The sequence below is a fragment of the Hemitrygon akajei genome, chromosome 5 (assembly GCF_048418815.1).
Source record: "Hemitrygon akajei chromosome 5, sHemAka1.3, whole genome shotgun sequence".
NCBI lineage: Eukaryota > Metazoa > Chordata > Chondrichthyes > Myliobatiformes > Dasyatidae > Hemitrygon > Hemitrygon akajei.
The window spans coordinates 181,300,092-181,318,988 of NC_133128.1; the positions used below are offsets into that span (position 1 = coordinate 181,300,092).

Here is an 18,897-nt window from a genome sequence, read left to right on the forward strand (position 1 = left end):
AATACCATGTGCTCTAATTTTGCCCATTAATCTCCTATGTCCTATGTGGGACCTTATCAAAGGCTTTCTGAAAGTCCAGGTACACTACATCCACTGGCTCTCCCTTGACCATTTTCATAGTTACATCCTCAAAAAATTCCAGAAGATTAGTCAAGCATGACTTCCCCTTCGTAAATCGATGCTAACTCGGATCGATCCTGTTACTGCTATCCAAATGCGCCACTATTTCATCTTTTATAATTGACTCCAGCATCTTCCCCACCACTGATATCAGGCTAACTGGTCTATAATTACATCGGCGAGACCCGACACAGATTGGGGGACTGCTTCGTCGAGCACCTATGCTCCGTCTGTCACAATAGACAGGAGCTCCTGGTTACCACCCACTTCAACTCTGCCTCTCATTCCCATCTAGATATGTCCATACATGGCCTCCTCTACGGCCATGATGAGGCCAAACTCAGGTTGGAGGAGCAACACCTCATCTACCGTCTGGGTAGCCTCCAGCCTGGTGGTATGAACATTGAATTCTCCAATTTCCAGTAATTCCCTCCCCCCACCCCCCCCCCCAGGTCCCTCTCTGCCTCTCTCCCCTTTCAACTTTCTTCTTCTTTATCTCTACAGTTCTTTCATGCTTATCCCCTCCCCCTCCCCCTTTATCTTTCCTCTAATTGGTTTTCCACCTGGCGCCTCTAGGCCCTACCCCCTCCCCTATCTCTATTACTGGGCTTCGGCTCTCTCTTCCCTCCCATTCCTGATGAAGGGTCTCGGCCCAAAACATTGGCTACTCTTTTCTCACAGATGCTGCCTGACCTGCTGAGTTCTTCTAGTGTTGTGTACGTATTCTTTGATCCACAGGATCTGCAGTTGTATTTTTGTGGTCTATAATTCCCTGTTTTCTCTCTCCCTCCTTTCTTAAAAAGTGGGATAACATTAGCTACCCTTCAATCCTCAGGAACTGATCCTGAATCTATAGAACATTGGAAAATGATTACCAATGTGTCCACGGTTTCTAGAGCCACCTCCTTAAGTACCCTGGGATGCAGACCATCAGGCCCTGGGGATTTATCAGCCTTCAGTCCCATCAGTCTACCCAACACCATTTTATGCCTAATGTGAATTTCCTTCAGTTCCTCAATTACCCTAGGTCCTCTGGCCATTATTACATCTGGGAGATTGTCTGTGTCTTCTCTAGTAAAGACAGATCCAAAGTACCTGTTCAACTCATCTGCCATTTCCATGGTCCCCATGTTATGACCTCGGCCCCCTCCTTTGTGAGAATCGCAAGAGCCCTAGTCAAGGGGGGGTCAACTGACCCAAGAGGGGGAGAGACGTGCTGAATAGACAGAGGAAATGGGAGAGAGAGAGGGAGACGTGCAGAAGACCACGTTCTCCCGAGAAGCAGAATAAAGGCAACATTGACTATTGTCTCATGGAGACCACGTGAAAAGCCCTCGGGCAAAGTGGGCTGGTTGAGAGAGAGATCGCATCACCTGCAACCTGATTGACACCTGCGATCTCGTGAAGAAGTATAAAGGAGGGTCTGAGGGGGGGACAACCCTCAGACGCACCAAGGAGACACCAAGGAAGCACGATACCGATTCCCGTGGAAGCGGGAAGCCATTTTGAAGGAAGCCACATGCGTTAAGATTCCGAATTTTGAATCTGTGGCTGGAACCAATGGAAGACCGCTTTTAACTAACAACGGGGAAGCCTGCTCCCCTGATTCCAAGGATTTGCTCTGTAAAGACAACGGGCAAGTGTTTATCCTTTCTCAACCATCTCTCTCTCTCTCCACAACGTGAAACCCCAGCGGTTCCCAAAAGGGAAAAGCCTGCAGACTTCTGAGTGACTCTTTATATTTCAATTGGACTCAGTATTATCCCCTAGACAACGATAGAGCTTATTTCTGATTGATTATTACTATACCTGTGTTTTAGATTGAGTTGTGACGACGTATATGATCTGAATGTTTTGTATTAACCATACGTTTGTGCCCCTTTATAAATAAAAACGTTTGAAAATAGTAGCATCCGACTCAGCTGATCCCGCTATCTTTGCTGGTAAGTTACCTGGTTACGAGGTTACGTAACACCCATAATAAATTCACCCGTTTCTGCCTTCAAGGGTCCAACTTTGGTCAACTATTTTTTTCCTCTTCACATACCTAAAGAAGCTTTTACTATCCTCCTTTACATTCTTAGCTAGCTTACCTTTGTACCTCATCTTTTCTCCCCATATTGCCTTTTTAGTAATCTTCTGTTGCTCTTTAAAAGTTTCCCAATCCTCTGGCTGCCCACTCATCTTTGCTGTGTTATACTTCTTCTCTTTTATTTTTATACTGTCCTTAACTTCCCTTGTCAGCCATGGTCGCCCCCTACTCCCCTTAGAATCTTTCTTCCTCTTTGAAATGAACTGATCCTGCACCTTCTGTATTATTCCCAGAAATACCTGCCACTGTTGTTCCACTGTCATCCCTGCTAGGGTATCCTTCCAGTCAACTTTAGCTAGTTCCTCCCTCATGGCTCCAGAGTCCCCTTTGTTCAACTGTAATACTGACACTTCCGATTTTCCCTTCTCTCTCTCAAATTGCAGATCAAAACTTATCATATTGTGGTCACTACCTCCTAATGGCTCCTTTACCTTGAGTTCCCTTATCAAATCCGGTTCATTAGACAACATTTGCCATTTTTCAGCCCATTTTTCCATCTGGTCCCGATCCTGCCTCAAGCTTTGATAATCTTCCTCATTATCCACTACACACCCAATCTTCATGTCATCTGCAAATTTGCTGATCCTGTTTACCATATTGTCATCCGGATTGTTAATATAAATGACAAATAACAACAGACCCAGTACCAATCCCTGCAGTACACCACTAGTCAGAGGCCTCCGGTCAGAGAAAAAAAAACATCTGCCAGCACTCTCTGGCTTCTTTCACTGAACCAAAGTCAAAGCCAATTGATTACCTCATCCTGAATGCCTTCTTGATCAGCCTCCCCTGCAGGACCTTGCCAAAGGCTTTCTGAAGTCCATGTAGACAACATCCATCACCTTTCCTTCATTAACATTCTTGGTAACCACCTCAAAAAACTCAAGAAAATTTAGTAGAAGTGACCTACCATTCACAAAGCCCAGTAGATTATCCCCAATCAGGCCCTATTCTAATCAAAAAACTTGTATATTCTGTCCCTAGAAAACCTTCTAATAACTTACCCATCACTGATATCAGGCTCATCAGCCTATAATTTTCCAGTTTCTCCTTAGTCTTTCTTGAACAGAACAATATTAGCTATCTTTCAGACCCCGGCACCTCAATCACAGCTAAAGATGTTTTAAATATCTCTGCCAGTGCCACGGCAATTTTGGTATTAGCCTCTCAGAAGGTTTAAGGGGCATTTTGTCAGGGCCAGGGGATTTAAATACCCTAATTTGTCTCAAGACAGCCAACATCTCATCTTCAGTAATCCAGCAAATCAAAAAGTTTCATACCTTTTCTTTAACCTTATCTTGGGTTTCTGAATGTCTACTTTGCTCAAGAATGCATTTCCGACTTTTTCCAGAAACTGTCACGTGCGCTTGTCCAGACGAAATCATTCCAATGGTAGCCAATCCAGATGTGCTGACTCCTGATACGGCAGTAATGCTGCTACCATTCAATGATCCATTCATACCTTGAAAAGAAACTGCAAGTTGTGGGAAAAGCACCAACTTTTGTATAACTAAGGCTACATCCACACTATGCCGGATAAATCCATAACCAAAGCTTTTTCTCTTCGTTTTTAACCCTCCGTCCACACTAAAACGGCGTTTTCGTCCCCTGAAACCGGAGCTTTTCAGAAACGCTTTCCAGGGTGGGTTATTTTTGAAAACGCTGCTCAGGCAGATCAGTGTGGACAGCGTAACCGGAGACTTCTGAAAACGCTGTCAAACGGCAGCGCACTATTTCATTGTTTTCTTGAACTCAACCTAACAATTTCAGAACAGACGGCAAAGAGACTGAAGCCAGAAGAGTTAGAAATGTACTCACCAAATACTTTGACCCATAACTTACTGAATAAATAAGTACACTCACTTTGCCCTGTTTTCTGTCCTTGCTCGTATGAAGGTGGTTTATCATTTATGCAAGCACTTCTCTGACAATAGATGTGTAACAGCCTAATGTAACATTGTATGGAAATACAAGATAACACTGACACAGACATGTTTTATACATTTAACAAGGTGCTTTATTAATGCAAGAGTTAGTCAGTTTTTCAATGTTCGTCGTCAGCCAGGTCAATCTGTCCGTGAACTCCCTGTGGGTTGCCGCCGTACGCTCCAGTATATATTTTTTTTAGTTTTAAGTTCTCCTGCGCAAGAGCCAACAGCTGTCCGTCATTTAAAGTTTTTCTAGTCTGTAACTACACAAACGCGCACTTTTACGGCGAGATTCGACACCAAACATGTCGTTTGTTTTCCGTAGATGCGTCCTGCACATGTGCAGGAGGAGGAGATTCGCTGAAATCTCCGTTTCAGTGTGGATAGAGATATTTCCAAAAACGCATAGTGTGGATGCCTATCATTTTTACTCGAAACCGGCGTTTTCAAAATTATCCAGTCTAGTGTGGATGTAGCCTGAAGCAAAGGTTTGTAAAACCACAGTTCTATTTTCAGTGTATAGTAGAAACAAGGAGTGGCTGCATGAAATGCTTATCAATAGGATTATGTATCCTATTTCAGTAAACTCTTGAATCACCTTATTTCATGCACAAAAGTAAAAATCTTTCAGAATGATAGCATCTACAGAATGCTGAGTTTATGTATGTTTAACTTAAAGGGGTGGCAAGTACTGCATGAAAAGTGAGGGGTACAGAGCAGGAATTCACTGAAGTATTTATTTACTCAGAAGGAATTCTAGAATTTTGAATAAAGAAAATTAAAACTTTCACTGCAACCATCAGCATTCCAAGGCTGATGTAGCTTAACTATGATGTACTACTACAATTCTGCAAAGCGACTCTAGTAGCTAAGGACTTCCCCAACTAGAGACAAAGTTAAAAAAAAAAACAGCTATCAACTTGATAGTCCATCAAGGGGAAAGTCCCTCTCGACCACTGAGCACTTCTACATGAACTGCAGTCACAGGAAAACAGCAACCATCAAAGGAACCCCCATCACCCAGGACATGCTCTCTTCTCACTGTTGCCATCAGGAAGGTGGTACAGGAGCCTCAGGACTCACCATAGGGTTCAGGAACAGTTACTATCCCTCAACTATCCGGCTCTTGGGCATAACTTCATTTAACCTCACTTGCCCCATTATCATTGAAATGTGCCAACAACCAATGGACTCACTTACAAGAAGTCTTCATCTCATGTTTCCAATTATTTTTTTATTTATTTTTTGTATTTGCACAGTTCATTTTCTTCTTGAATGCCCAAGTTGGGTGGTCTTCCACTGATTCTGCTATAGTTATCATTCAATACAGTTACTGAGTATGACCACAAGAAAGCTAATCTCAGGGTTGCAAATCGTGACATATATATGCATTCTGACAGGCTGCATCATTGTCTGGTATGGGGGGGGGTAAACAGAAACTACTGAACAGGGTTGAAAGTTCCAGAAAGTTGTTAAATTAGTCAGCTCCATCTTGGATACTAGCCTCCCTAGTATTCAGGCCATCTTTAAGCAGCAGTGCTCAGAAAGGTGGCATCCATTATTAATGACCCCCATCACCAAGGACATGCCCTCTTCTCATTGTTACCGTCAGGAAGGAGGTGCAGAAACCTGGACACCCACTCAGCAATTCAACGGCAGCTTCTTCCCTTCTGCCATACAATTCCTAAATGGATATTGAACCTATGAATACAACTATATATCAAATTCACTGTGATTGACTTATTTTTTCTATACTATTATGGATTACATTGTTTGCTGCTGCTAAGTTAACAAATTTCACGATACATACCAGTGATATTAAAACTGTTTCTGATAATATGCTTCAGTTTCCAAAATACTATTTGGCACTTGAAAATGCAACCATTTACAGTCATGTAGCGTCTAACAGAAATAAGCTTGAATGGCTGGTGCTTTGACACGCTTGTAACTTTTGTCCTTTGATGTGCTGTAGAGCACAAGTTGTGGATGTCCTAGGAAGGAAGCCTCAACAAATCGATATTTTGCAAAGTGAAAATATTATGCTGCATATTTTGAGGAAGAAAGTCAATAATCAGCCACAGAGGTGCATTGTTGATCAAAATTACTGCTTCACTATAGATGATATTAATGTTCTTGAGTGTTTTAGGAGCTGCACCCATCTAGCCATGAGATTAACTTTGGACTCCCAATAAGTGACTTCTGATATGGATCCTTTAGGGAATCCCCAGCTCCCGAGCTGATCCAGATGCACCTCTGATCAATAGTCACAAGTCATTATCACAAGAAGGTGATTAGACCCTTGCTAATGGACATTATCTGGCACTGTGAGATATTTGTTGCTTGTCGTACATCCCCACAGCTTTGAGCACTTTCCAGATCTTGCTGGAGGTGGGCATATAATGTTCAATTATCTGGAGGAACCGTAAATAGAAATCATCACTGTGCAATCATTAGAAAACAACCCATCAGCTGTCTTCATATTGGAGAGATGGTCGCTAATAAAGTAGCTGAAGATAATTGTATTAATGATGCTATCTTGTCTTGGGCTGAGATAGCGGGTGTGGCTTCAGCCCTCAATAAGCTGTCTTCTGATCCTCGATGGCCTTTCCTGGCAATTCTTTGGAGCCACATTCAGTGTAAATGATATGATGTCAAGGCAGACTATTACCTGAGCTCTAGAATTCAGCTAGTTTGAACCACTTCTTTGAGAAACACTGAGCCAGTCCCAGATGTCATGTAAAACGAACAGGGTTGGCTCAAGATTTATATTTGTTATGGTTAGACTCAGGTAAAGTCTGAGAAGGAATATCCTTCTCAGGGCTTGTCTAAAAACAACTCATTTATGCTTCATATTGATGCACAGATCTCAGTGTTTATTGAGAATATTAGTGAGCCACCTTTTCCAGAAGTTCTTTGTTGTCCACCACCTTAAGCAATTTTATACAACAGCATTGAAGAGATTTGACTGGGTATGTTGATCAGAGGATCACTGGAGATCACTCACAAAATTTCATCTCTTGAGATTTAGGTCACCACATCAATTTAGGTCTGGACAATTCAAATTTATATCTTGGAGAAAAACAAAATGGCCAAATCACAATTATTATTTTTTTTAAGCACAGGAAGCCTGGGCCCACTCTGCCTGAGCCAGTCTTCATACACTGCCTATTAGGAGCATTTCTTCAGTCTTTTTCTATCGAGTTTTACACATACAAAATGAAAAAAAAAGTGTGAAAAGCATAATGTAGACAATGTTCCCAATAACATCTTGAAGTGGGTGTGGTAATTCCTAATTCTGGTTTGAGCCATGATTAATGGACGGCATAAAAATATCTATCCAAAATTGAGAAGCCAATCTATCTTCTCCTTGCTCTTCTTGTCAGCCAACATGTTCCTTACTTGCAACCACATACAAGTGTTTTGGATGACTGCAATGATTTGATGACCAACTCCTAAGCAGCTGACTCCTATGCTTTTACCAGAAGGTGACCTTCAACTCCAAACAAGCCAACCCCCTTAGATAATTGTCAGCATCAAAGGGAACAATGCTGTTCACATGCATCTACAGTGCCATTGTAAACAATCAGTAAGCTTTGCTGCTGCCAGCAGAATTTCTCCTTTAAATGGCAACCTGCAACTCAGTAACTATTGCTACCATGCCACATTCTGGGCTATGCAGATCTGTACAACATGCAGAGTTTTCTGAGAAAGCAATTCCTGTGTCAGTATTGTGTTCAACTTAAGAATTTGGGAAGGATGAAGCTGAAGTAAGGAAAGTGTTCCACAACATTTGGAAAGCTGCACAAACTGAAGTACATACGACAACTTCATAATCTACTTTCATCTGATTATGGCATGACTTAAAATCAGAATCTTTCATGGCAAATTTTTCTACAGAAGCGGTTTGTCATTACCTTCTTCCGGGCAGTGTCTTTACAAGACTGGAGACCCCAGCCATTATCAATACTCTTCGGAGATTGCCTAGCTGGCATCAGTGGTCACATAACAAAGACTTGTGAAGCCATGAGAGCAGGTGCTGGTGCATATCACGTGACCCTGATCAGGGGCTAGGCTGATGCTACACCTTGCCCAAGTGTGACCAGCAGGCTAGTGGAGGGAAAGAGCACCTTTGGTAGAGAGGTATCTCCACCCCACCACCCAATGACTCAAAACCAGAGCTTAAATTCCTACACTTTGTTTGGTTACAATGTTTAATTTTTTCCCCTAAAGACCAAATTAAATAAACCCTTGAGTTAATGTTCAGCTTTGTTGGGGCACCATGAAGCCCCCAACTTCTTTCTTTATTAAAAGTGGTAAAATGTTTTAGGATTAATATTACCAAAGGAACTGGGTTGTAGAGCTTCTCACAAAGTACATCTAGTTGGTATTCCAAGATTGCTTTCTTCAAATAAAAAAATCAAAAACTTGATTCAACAGATTTGCATGATATTAAAAACTTATTGTTGAGCTGATTATAAATTACAAGGATTTATTTTAAATCTTCATACTGCAATGGATTATTAATTTAACCCAATAATCAAAAATCTAGTTGCTCAAAAGACACCAACTTACAACATATTTCAAAGAATGGAGACTGCATTTAACTTCTATGTAACTATATACTTTAAGGAAATATGGTCTGCTATCACTCACCTTTTTGTGTCCCTCGACCAAATTTGTTTGTGTTTCGGGAATGGAATGGATTAGAATCGTGGTTTGGACTGGAAGCAGCGAACACTGGTGGAATTCTTAACATGCCCGATGGGAAAAATGTTCCTGCACGAACCTGAGTGTCTGTAGCTCGCCACCATTCAGTGCCTTCATAACACAAAGATAACATCTTTGTATTTTATACAACAATTTACTTTTTTCAAGTCTTATACAACTTTTTTATATTACTAGGGTTTAAACAAACCAGTCACTTTTAATGAGAAGTCAGAAAATCAGAAACCTCTTGCACTCTCAACCCCAACTCCAACTTATTTTCAGATAAGCAATCAATGTTATTAATTTATCTAATGAACATTCTTTTTTGACATACGAGGTATATTTTGAGACACTCTTATTCAAGATTGTTAATGTATGCTAAATTATTCTGTATTTATTTCCTTATGAAATTTCTCCCGATAAACAATAAACAACACATAATCCATTGGAGACATTGTAAGTCATGCCTACTTCAAGAAATCCTTAATTTGCAATACCCTTTCTTACACCTGATGTTGAATATAGCCTGGAGATGAATTAATATAATGTTTATTATGATGCCACTTGTGTTGCCTTTTATGACTTAGCAAACAGATAAATATAATGTAACTCACTTGTGTATTGTTATAAATCATGCAACATTGTTCAAATGAGGAAAATTATATCTGCAATTATTAAATAATTTACTTTTTATATACATTCATACTACACTGTACAAAATGGCAGTGAAACGAAGTACCAAAGAAACTTTTAATGAAATTCTCCATTTTAGCTCAAAAAGTGCACCTGCATACTTAAAACTGTGCTGCTGAAATGTCTTCCTTCTTTCTTAACTTGTTAGAGCCAATGACCACATATTGCTGATTCCCACTCTTACTCCTTGGAAAGAGTGAGAACAGAGTTCCTCTGGCCCTAACTTTCCTCGCTATAATCCAACAGGTTATCTTTTGTATTTTCTGCCAGCTCCTACAAGGATCCAACATTCCTCCTTTATGCGGTTCCAGTCTTCACATTCCTTTCGCATCAGACTTCATAATCTACAGCACTTTGTCGTTGCTATTTATCTCTTTTTTGCCTGTCACCATCGTCATCCTTTCCTCTTCCAAGTCCAACTAACAATCAACCGCTGCTCATCTGGATCCACTTACTGCCAACCCCCACTTCTTTATATTGACCTCCCACTATTCTCACTCCAGCTAACAGATCTTATCCTGGAATATAAATTGTTTCTTTCCACCCACAGCTGCCTCTACAAATGAGTTTCTCCAACAGCTCAACTTTTTTTGCTCCAAATTTCAGCATCTGCAGTCCTCTCCTCTGTTAGCTTTTTCATGGAAGTTGCTCATTCCATAATTTCCTGGTCTGCTCTTTGGCAACCCACTCCACCATTTCCCATTGTACAGAACTTTTTAACGCAAATACAGGAGATAAAACACCTGTCTTTTTATTGTAAGGCCATAAAACACAAGAGCAGAATTAGACCAATGCAAATGCAATTCATGTCAAGAGGACTAGAAAAAAAAGCAAGGTTGCAATGCTGAGGCTTTATAAGGCATTAGTCAGACTGCACTTAGAGCGCCATGAGCAGTTTTCAATAGGTGCATTTAATGTCAGAGAAACGTATACAATATACATCCTGAAATTCTTTTTCCATCAAAAACAGGCTTGCCCCAAAGAATGAATGCTAGCATTGGAGAGGATCCAAAGGACGTTCATGAGAATGATTCTGGGAATGAAAGGGTTGACATATGAGCAGAATTTGATGGCTCTGAACCTGTACTCACTGAAGTTTAGAAGAATGAGGGAGATCTCATTGAAACCTATCGATTACTGACAGGCCTACAGTGGATCTGGAGAAGATGTTTCCTGTATTGGGGAAGACTGGGACCAGAGGGTACAACCTCAGAATAGAGAGACATACATTAAGAACAGATGAGAAGGAATTTTTTTTTAGCCAGGAGACGGTGAACCTGTGGAGTTCAGTGCCCCAGACAGCTGTGGAGACAAAGTCATTGGATATATTTAAAGAGAGGTTGATAGGTTCTTGATTAGTCAGGGCGACAACGGTTACAGGGAGAAGACAGGAGAATGGGGTGAAAACGGATATTAAATCAGCTATGATAGAATGGTTCGATGGGCTGAGTGGCCTAATTCTGCTCCTATGTCTGAGGGGCAGGTAGTGCTTAGAAGGTAGGGAGTCTGCAGCAGGACAGACAAGTTAGGAGAATGGGCAAAGTGCCAAGTGGAGGTGTACAGTTGTGTACTATGGTAGAAGGAATCTGTGTATCTTTTCCTTTCATATAATCAGTGAATATACCTTCATCATAGCACGTGGCAGAAACATCCATGAGCTCACCACCCAGAATGAGGCAATTTCCATTCCTGTTGATCCTAAATGTCTACACAGAGTTCTGGAACTGACACCCCACACCTCCCCAGATTGCAAATGTAATCTCCCTGCATTCATCACGGTAAGACCCATCAGAATTCTATAGACTTCAAACAGATCTGTTCTTATACTTCTGTACTCTAGTGAATACAAGTCAAATCAATCCAATTACAGCTCATACAACAATCGCACCATTTCAGGAACGAGTCCAAAACTGAACACAATACTCCAGATGTGGCCACCTGTAATTGTAATTAAGACATCCTTGCCTGCTTATCGCAAGACTTCCAAGTTACGACAGCTATTGTGACATATTCTCTACCTCCATATTTGCACAGTGACTGGTGTACAAGGACAACCAGATCCCTTTGCACCTCAATATTTCTCAAATTATCATTCAAATGTTAATCTGCCTTTGTTTCCCATCAAGATGGAGAACTTCACAGTATAGTGTAGCTTTTACGCATTTGCCCATTCAATCAATTTAGCTAAATCGCCTTGAAGCCTCTTTCCATCTTCCTCACAACTCAATCACATCCAGTTTCATTTAATAAATAAAACTTTAAAAAAAGAAAATAATACATTTAGTTCTCTCGTCCTTAGTACTGTATTATTTAACTGTGAATGCCATTTATATAGGAAAAGAAACAATCAACTTCAAATCACCTGGAAAAGATGAAAGTTGTGTGTGTCCCACCAAGGCTGAAGATGCACCAATTGTTCCCAGGCCACCAAACTCTGAACGCCCTGAGCTTGTAGTGTGCAGTCCAAATGCTGCGTGGTTAACCATAGGGAAGGCACTCGATACTGCGGACAGATTAAAAGGCTGATCTCCAGCTGCTGCTCTAAACATTTGTCCTGTAAAAATGAGATGAGCAGTGAAAGTATTATGAAACAAACTGTATGAATTAAAATGGTGCTTTGGTTTTACAAATTGCATTGAATTACATTATAAAAATTTTCTACATTTGTTGCTGATGAAAATCTGTGACCACTTGCAGAATTAACTCACCAACAATAAGTATTCTATCCATACAGGTCACAGAGCCCATTGCCTTTGTCAAAGCTGAAGACAAAACACAGCTTCAGCCCAGAACATCAACAGATTTGCTCACCACCGCATCTGATTGGCAACTACAAGTCTGTCTTACCAAGCAATTAAAGTTCCCTGATCTCATCGCATCATCATTACTGAGGTTTGACATGGTCATTGTCAGAAACTTCAGAGCAGGTGGTTACAGTAGAACTGAATGTTCTTGAGAAGGCTAGATTGAGGAAGCGTTGAGTGTAAGAAAGCCAGGTATCAGGAGCTAGTAGAGTAGTGCCAGAGAAAGAGGTGGAGGGCATGTCGTGAGACTATAGAGGTGGGGTGTAGTGGTTTTGTTAGCTGCTCACCTGGCAGAACCTACTCTCTCCTTGGCATTAAGGGGGCTGCAAAGAAAAGAGCCATCAGGACCATCACAGAGACTGCTAAGCAAGTCCCCAGATGGCTGGTGATCAAGAGGCATGACCCATAGACCGATACTGCTGGGTCAGAGGGCAGGGCCTGATCAACCCTTACTGGGATGCCTGGCCAAAAGGGTCTGATGTTGGAAGACCTGAGACATTTGATGACCCCAGGTTATATCGGTGATGATGTGTCCCAGCACATCCTAGGAAGTATCTCAGCATCATGAATGTTTGGAAACAAGACAGCAAACACTAGCATCCAGTTCAGTAGCACATGTGCAAATATAGTGCCTACAAAAAGTATTCACCCCCTTTAGAAGTTTGCATGTTTTATTGTTTTACAACATTGAATCACAGTGAATTTAATTTGACTTTTTTGACAGTAATCAACTGAAAAAGATGATTCCATGTCAAAGTGAAAACAGATCTCTACAAAGTGAACTAATTACAAATTGAAAAACACAAAATAATTTATCACATTAAGTATTCACCCCCTTTAATATGACACACTAAATCATCCTGGTGCAGCCAACTGGTTTTCAAAGTCAAGGTGTTTCCATTCGTTATATTAAAAATGCACTTGCATCTGGAAAGTCCAACTGCTGGTGAGTCAGTATCCAGGCAAAAATGACAGCACAAAGTCAAAAGAACACTCCAAGCAACTCCATGAAAAAACTATTGAAAAGCACAAGTCAGGAAATGGATACAAGAAAATTTTCAAGTCACTACATATCCTTTGGAGTACAGTTAAGTCAATCATCTAGAAGTGGAAAGAATGTGGCACAGCTGTAAATCTGCCTAGAGCAAGCCGTCCTCAAAAACTGAGTCACCATGAAAGGAGGAACTAGTGAGGGAGGCTACCAAGAATCCTATGACAACTCAGGAGGAGTTGCAAGCTTCAGTGGCTGAGATGGGAGAGACTGTGCTTACAACAACTGTTACACAGAAGCTTCACCAGTCAGAGCTTTATGGGAGAGTGGCAAAGAGAAAGCCATAGTTAAAAAAAGACTCACATAAAATCTCGGCCAGAGCTTGCCAGAAGGTACGTGGGAGGCTCGGAAGTCAGTTGCAAGGAGGTTCTATGGTCTGATGATTGAGCTTTTTGGCCATCAGACCAAGCACTAAGTTTGGTGTAAGCCACACTATCCCTAACATGAAGCATGGTGGTGGCTGCATCATACTGTGGGGATGCTTCACTGCAGCGGGCCCTAAGGTTTGTGAAGGGAAATCCTGGATGAAAATCTGATGCAGTCTGCAACAGAACAGCAGCTTGGGAGAAGATTTATTTTCCAGCAGACAATTTTGCCAAGCATAAAGCTAAAGCTACATAGGAATGACTTAAAAACAACAAAGTTAATGTCCTGGAGTGGCCCAGTTAGAGTCCAGACCTGAATCCAATTGAGAATTTGTGGCTGGACTTGAAAAGGGCTGTTCACTCTTGATCCCCATGCAATCTGACAGAGCTTGAGCAGTTTTATAAAGAATAATGGTGGAAAATTGCGGTGTCTAGATGTGCACAGCTGATAGAGATCTAAACACGCAGATTCAAGGCTGTACCAAAGGTGCATCTACTAAATACAGTTCTCACTTGAAGGAGGCCATTATGTAATTATGTAATCAAATAACGAGGTACTCTTCAGCAACACCTAGAGCAAGGCGAAAGAGTGATCCTGAGTCACATCTGAGGAGCGGAGAGCTAAACGGAGAGCACAGTGGACAACAATTCCACAACGCCCTACACATGCAGCAACTGTGGCAGAGCCTACCGTTCCAGAATCGGCCTCAATAGCCACAGCCGACGCTGCTCGACAAACCAGTGCCTACCAGAGGCGCAGCACCGATGGTTGACCATGACCAATGGACGCCTCACACAATATTTCATGTTTAGTAACTGAAATAAGTTTGGACCAATTTGTAGAAATTTGTTTTCACTTTGACATGAAAGGGTATTTTCTGTTGATCAGAGAAAAGACAGCTATATTAAATCCACTGTGATTCAATGTTGTGAAACAAAAAAAAAACATGAAAACTTTCGAGGGGGGATTGAATACCTTTTATATGCACTGTAACAAGAGAGTCAGTGAAAATAACTTAATTTACATCCATAGTCTAATTTCAATTTAGAAATAAATGGAGACAACAACCTATACAGAACTGCTATCACGAAAAGACAAATTTCTCATTTGGAATGTGTGATTCAGGGACTAAAGAGACCAGAGGGATGCATATTCAGTTTCCGAAACTTGAGAAAATTGAGTCAATCCTGGTCAACAAGTATATGGAAAGACTGGGGATGAACAGAAACACAGATTAAGCACTGTCACATGATTATGTGATCAATTGCGTCAAGGTGGTGAAAGGGGAAAATCATGATCAGAGGAATTATGACCCAATAATTCGACATGGAAACAGTCCCTTTGCTCAAACCGGTTCATGCTGACTAAGACTTTCATCTAAGCAAATCCCATTTGCCTGTATTTGTCCCATACTGCTCCAAGTACTTCTACATGTTGTTAATGTACCTGTCTCAACTGCTTGCTCTGGCAACACTTTAAAATACTTAACAGATTCTGAGTTAAACTAAAGTTATTCCTCAGGTTCCTATTAAACCTCTCCCCTCTCAACTTAAACAGACATCCCCCAGTTCTTGATTCCCCAACGTGGGAAAAGATTGTGTACATTCACTTAACTATCTCAATTTTAGACATCTCTATGATCACCACTTATCTCTACTAAATAAAGTCACGATCTGCTCAACCTCTCCCTGTAATTCAGTCCTTTGCATGCCAGCAGCATCCTCAAATCTCTTCTGCAATCTCTCTATCTTAATGCACCTTTCCTATAGCAGGTTGAACAAACTGCACATGATATTCCAAAGGCAGCCTCACAAAATCTCTTACAAAATGCAATATATATCATCATTCTGAGTGTTAAGTAGAAGTTAGGAAGGTCAATTTCCCAAACGCCTTCTTCACCACTTTGTCTGCCTGCAGTGTTACTATCAAAGAAACATGTATTATAATCCTAGGACCATCTGTTCTACAACATTCTGTGGGGTACTGTGACAACCACTATGCAAGTCCTACCATCATCTGTCAATGCAAAATGCAACACTTTGCACTTATCAGAATCAGACTTCATTTACCATTCCTCAGTTCATTAACCCAGCTGATAAAGATCTCTCAGTTAATCCATCTTCACCATCATGACACAAGCCACTTTAGTATTATCTGCAAACTTGCTAAGCATACCTTGTACATTCTCATCCAAATAACTGATATAGAGATGACAAATAGCAATGGATCTAGTACAGAGACCTGTGGAACACCATAAGTCACAGGCCTCCAGTCTGAAAAACAACTTTCCACCATCTCACTCTGCATCCTACTATCGAACCAATTCTACTTCAGATTAGTTAGCTCTCCCTGGATCCCAGGTAATCTAACTTTCTATAGCATTTTCTCAAAGTGAGGATCTTAAGGCGTTACTGAAATCTATACAGACAACATCTTTCACTCTGCTCTCATGGAACTTCATCGTTAGTTTTTCCAAAAAAACTCAATCAAACTCCTGAGACAATCTCTGATATATAAAACATGCTGATTACCCCTAATCAATCCATCTTTCCAAATATTTGTATATCTCATGCCTCAGAATCCTCAAAGTAATTATCCTGTGTTAGCTTTCACATGTAGTGGCTATACCCCAGTCTGTCATGAATAAAGCCCTCCCCAGTATTGAGCACATCTACTTGGAGCATTGTCACAGGAAAGTAGCATCCATCATCAGGGACCCCACCACCTAGGACATGCTTTCTTCTCACTGCTGTCATTAGGAAGGTGGTACAGGAGCCTTAGGACTCACACCACCAGGTTCAGGAAGTTACTACCCCTGAACCAACAGGCTCTTAACTCACAGGGGATAACTTCACTTGCCCACCATTGAAACGTTCCTACAACCAATAGTTACTAAAGAAAGGGACATGGATTTGGGCCATGCATATTCAAAGACCCATGAAAGAAAAGCTAAGAAATTGCATGTTAAGGTTGGAATTTCTGAGAGTATGACAGATCCTTCTAGTTAATATTTTGTTTTACAGGTATAGAATATTACAGTCAATGGTGAATGGTTATTCAAAGTTGCCTTGGCTTCCGTCAAGCTTGTATTTCAACTTCAATTCCTCTCAACTATGAAGTATTTCTACAAGTGTTATGCATTTCCAAATCTATGTAGCTAAAAATTAATTTCAACTTAACATTGATTTATCCAAGTACAGATTCAACATCAAATTTAAATTTCTTGGACTTCAAGTTTAAATTGACAAATCAATTACTTTTGTTGCTTCAACTACAAGAAACCAATCACAAATCAGAAAAACTTTAATTAATGCAGTTCAAGTTATTACCATCAGAAAATATTAAATTATAAAACCCAGAGAACAATTGCAATGAAAATATGGTACACACGAGGTAATTGGCATAAATAATAGAAACACCTTTTAATAATTAGGTAAGCACATAAGGAATGTGTAAATAGGTTACATAAAATAGGTGGAAAGACGCATAACCAAAATACTAGCTCAGATCATTTGGGTTGAAGAACTAGTTTATTTGCTAATCTATATTCAGTTAAACTTTCACAGAGAGGCACGCACAAGAAAACTTAAATAACGCCAAACAGCTTGCATTACATTGCATACAACTTTAAAATGATAGCATTGACCCCATTTGCCACATGAAGTATGCCAAACATGCAGATAAGCACGCGACCAGAATTGATTTTTAGAAGCAGCTTTTGTAGACATCTCATTCTTCAACATTTATGGCAAAGACCTATAGTATACCACAGAAACTGGCGAGCTTCAATGCTATTACAGATGCAGTGCAAAATAAAACTATTCCACAAAAGCCATAAGATATAAGAGAGAAGCCAGTACTAGTGGGACACCTCTACTTTTCGTGATTTTTATTAATGACCTGGATGTGGGGGTAGAAGGGTGGGTTCGCAAGTTTGCAAACAACACAAATGTTGGTGGTGGTGTGGATAGTGTAGAAGATTGTCGAAGATTGCAGAAAGACATTGAAAGGATGCAGAAGTGGGCTGAGAAGTGGCAGATGGAGTTCAACCCAGAGAAGTGTGACGTGGTACACTTTGAAAGGACAAACTCGAAGGCAGAGTACAAAGTAAATGGCAGGATATTTGGGAGTGTGGAGAAGCAGAGGGATCTGGGGGTACACGTCCACAGATCCCTGAAAGTTGCCTCACAGGTAGATGGGGTAGTTAAGAACGTTTATGGGATGTTAGCTTTCATAAGTCGAGGGATAGAGTTCAAGAGTCGCGATGTAATGATGCAGCTCTATAAAACTCTGGTTAGGCCACACTTGGAGTACTGTGTCCAGTTCTGGTCGCCTCACTATAGGAAGGATGTGGAAGCATTGGAAAGGGTACAGAAGAGATTTACCAGGATGTTGCCTGGTTTAGAGAGTATGCATCATGATCAGAGATTAAGGGAGCTAGGGCTTTACTCTTTGGAGAGGAGGAGGATGAGAGGAGACATGATAGAGGTATACAAGATATTAAGAGGAACAGATAGAGTGGACAGCCAGCGCCTCTTCCCCAGGGCAACACTGCTCAATACAAGAGGACATGGCTTTAAGGCAAGGGGTGGGAAGTTCAAGGGGGATATTAGAGGAAGGTTTTTTTACTCAGAGAGTGGTTGGTGCATGGAATGCACTGCCTGAGTCAGTGGTGGAGGCAGATACCCTAGTGAAATCTAAGAGACTACTAGACAGGTATATGGGAGGAATAAGGTGGGGGGTTATATGGGAGGCAGGGTTTAAGGGTCAGCACAACATTGTGGGCTGAAGGGCCTGTACTGTACTATTCTATGTTCTAAAATACTCCAGGGCACTTCCTCCCACAACTTCTAATTGTTGGAGACAATTCTAATTTTACAAGTATTATTTATGTTAAGCATGGTAATTTGGATAAGTGTGAGGTGTTGTATTTTGGAAAGTCAAATCCAAGCAGGGCTCTCACAATGAATGGCAGAGCTCTGGGGAGTATTGTTGAATAAAGGGACTCTTGAGTGGAAGAGCACAGATCAATGCAAGTGGAGTCACAGGTATACTGGGTGCTGAAGGCAGCTTTTGGCACATAAAACAGGGCATTGAATAGATACAAGTTGGGAAGTCATGGTGCAACCATACAGA

At 41.0% G+C, this 18,897-nt stretch overlaps 1 protein-coding gene across 14 annotated transcripts in view; it reads right to left on the reverse strand.

The window, feature by feature from the left end:
- Positions 1-18,897, reverse strand: part of baz2ba (bromodomain adjacent to zinc finger domain, 2Ba) — a 253,351-nt gene that overhangs the window by 129,919 nt on the left and 104,535 nt on the right. For all 14 annotated transcript variants that reach the window (XR_012099099.1, XR_012099098.1, XM_073047374.1 and 11 more), the window contains 3 exons: positions 11,903-12,094; positions 8,794-8,958; positions 3,493-3,674 (listed from right to left, as the gene is read on the reverse strand). Coding sequence is in view for 12 of the 14 variants with exons in the window: in XM_073047374.1 (XP_072903475.1) it covers positions 3,493-3,674; positions 8,794-8,958; positions 11,903-12,094 (539 nt within the window). In the remaining 2 variants the exon portion in view is untranslated. The remainder of the gene's footprint in view (positions 1-3,492; positions 3,675-8,793; positions 8,959-11,902; positions 12,095-18,897) is intronic.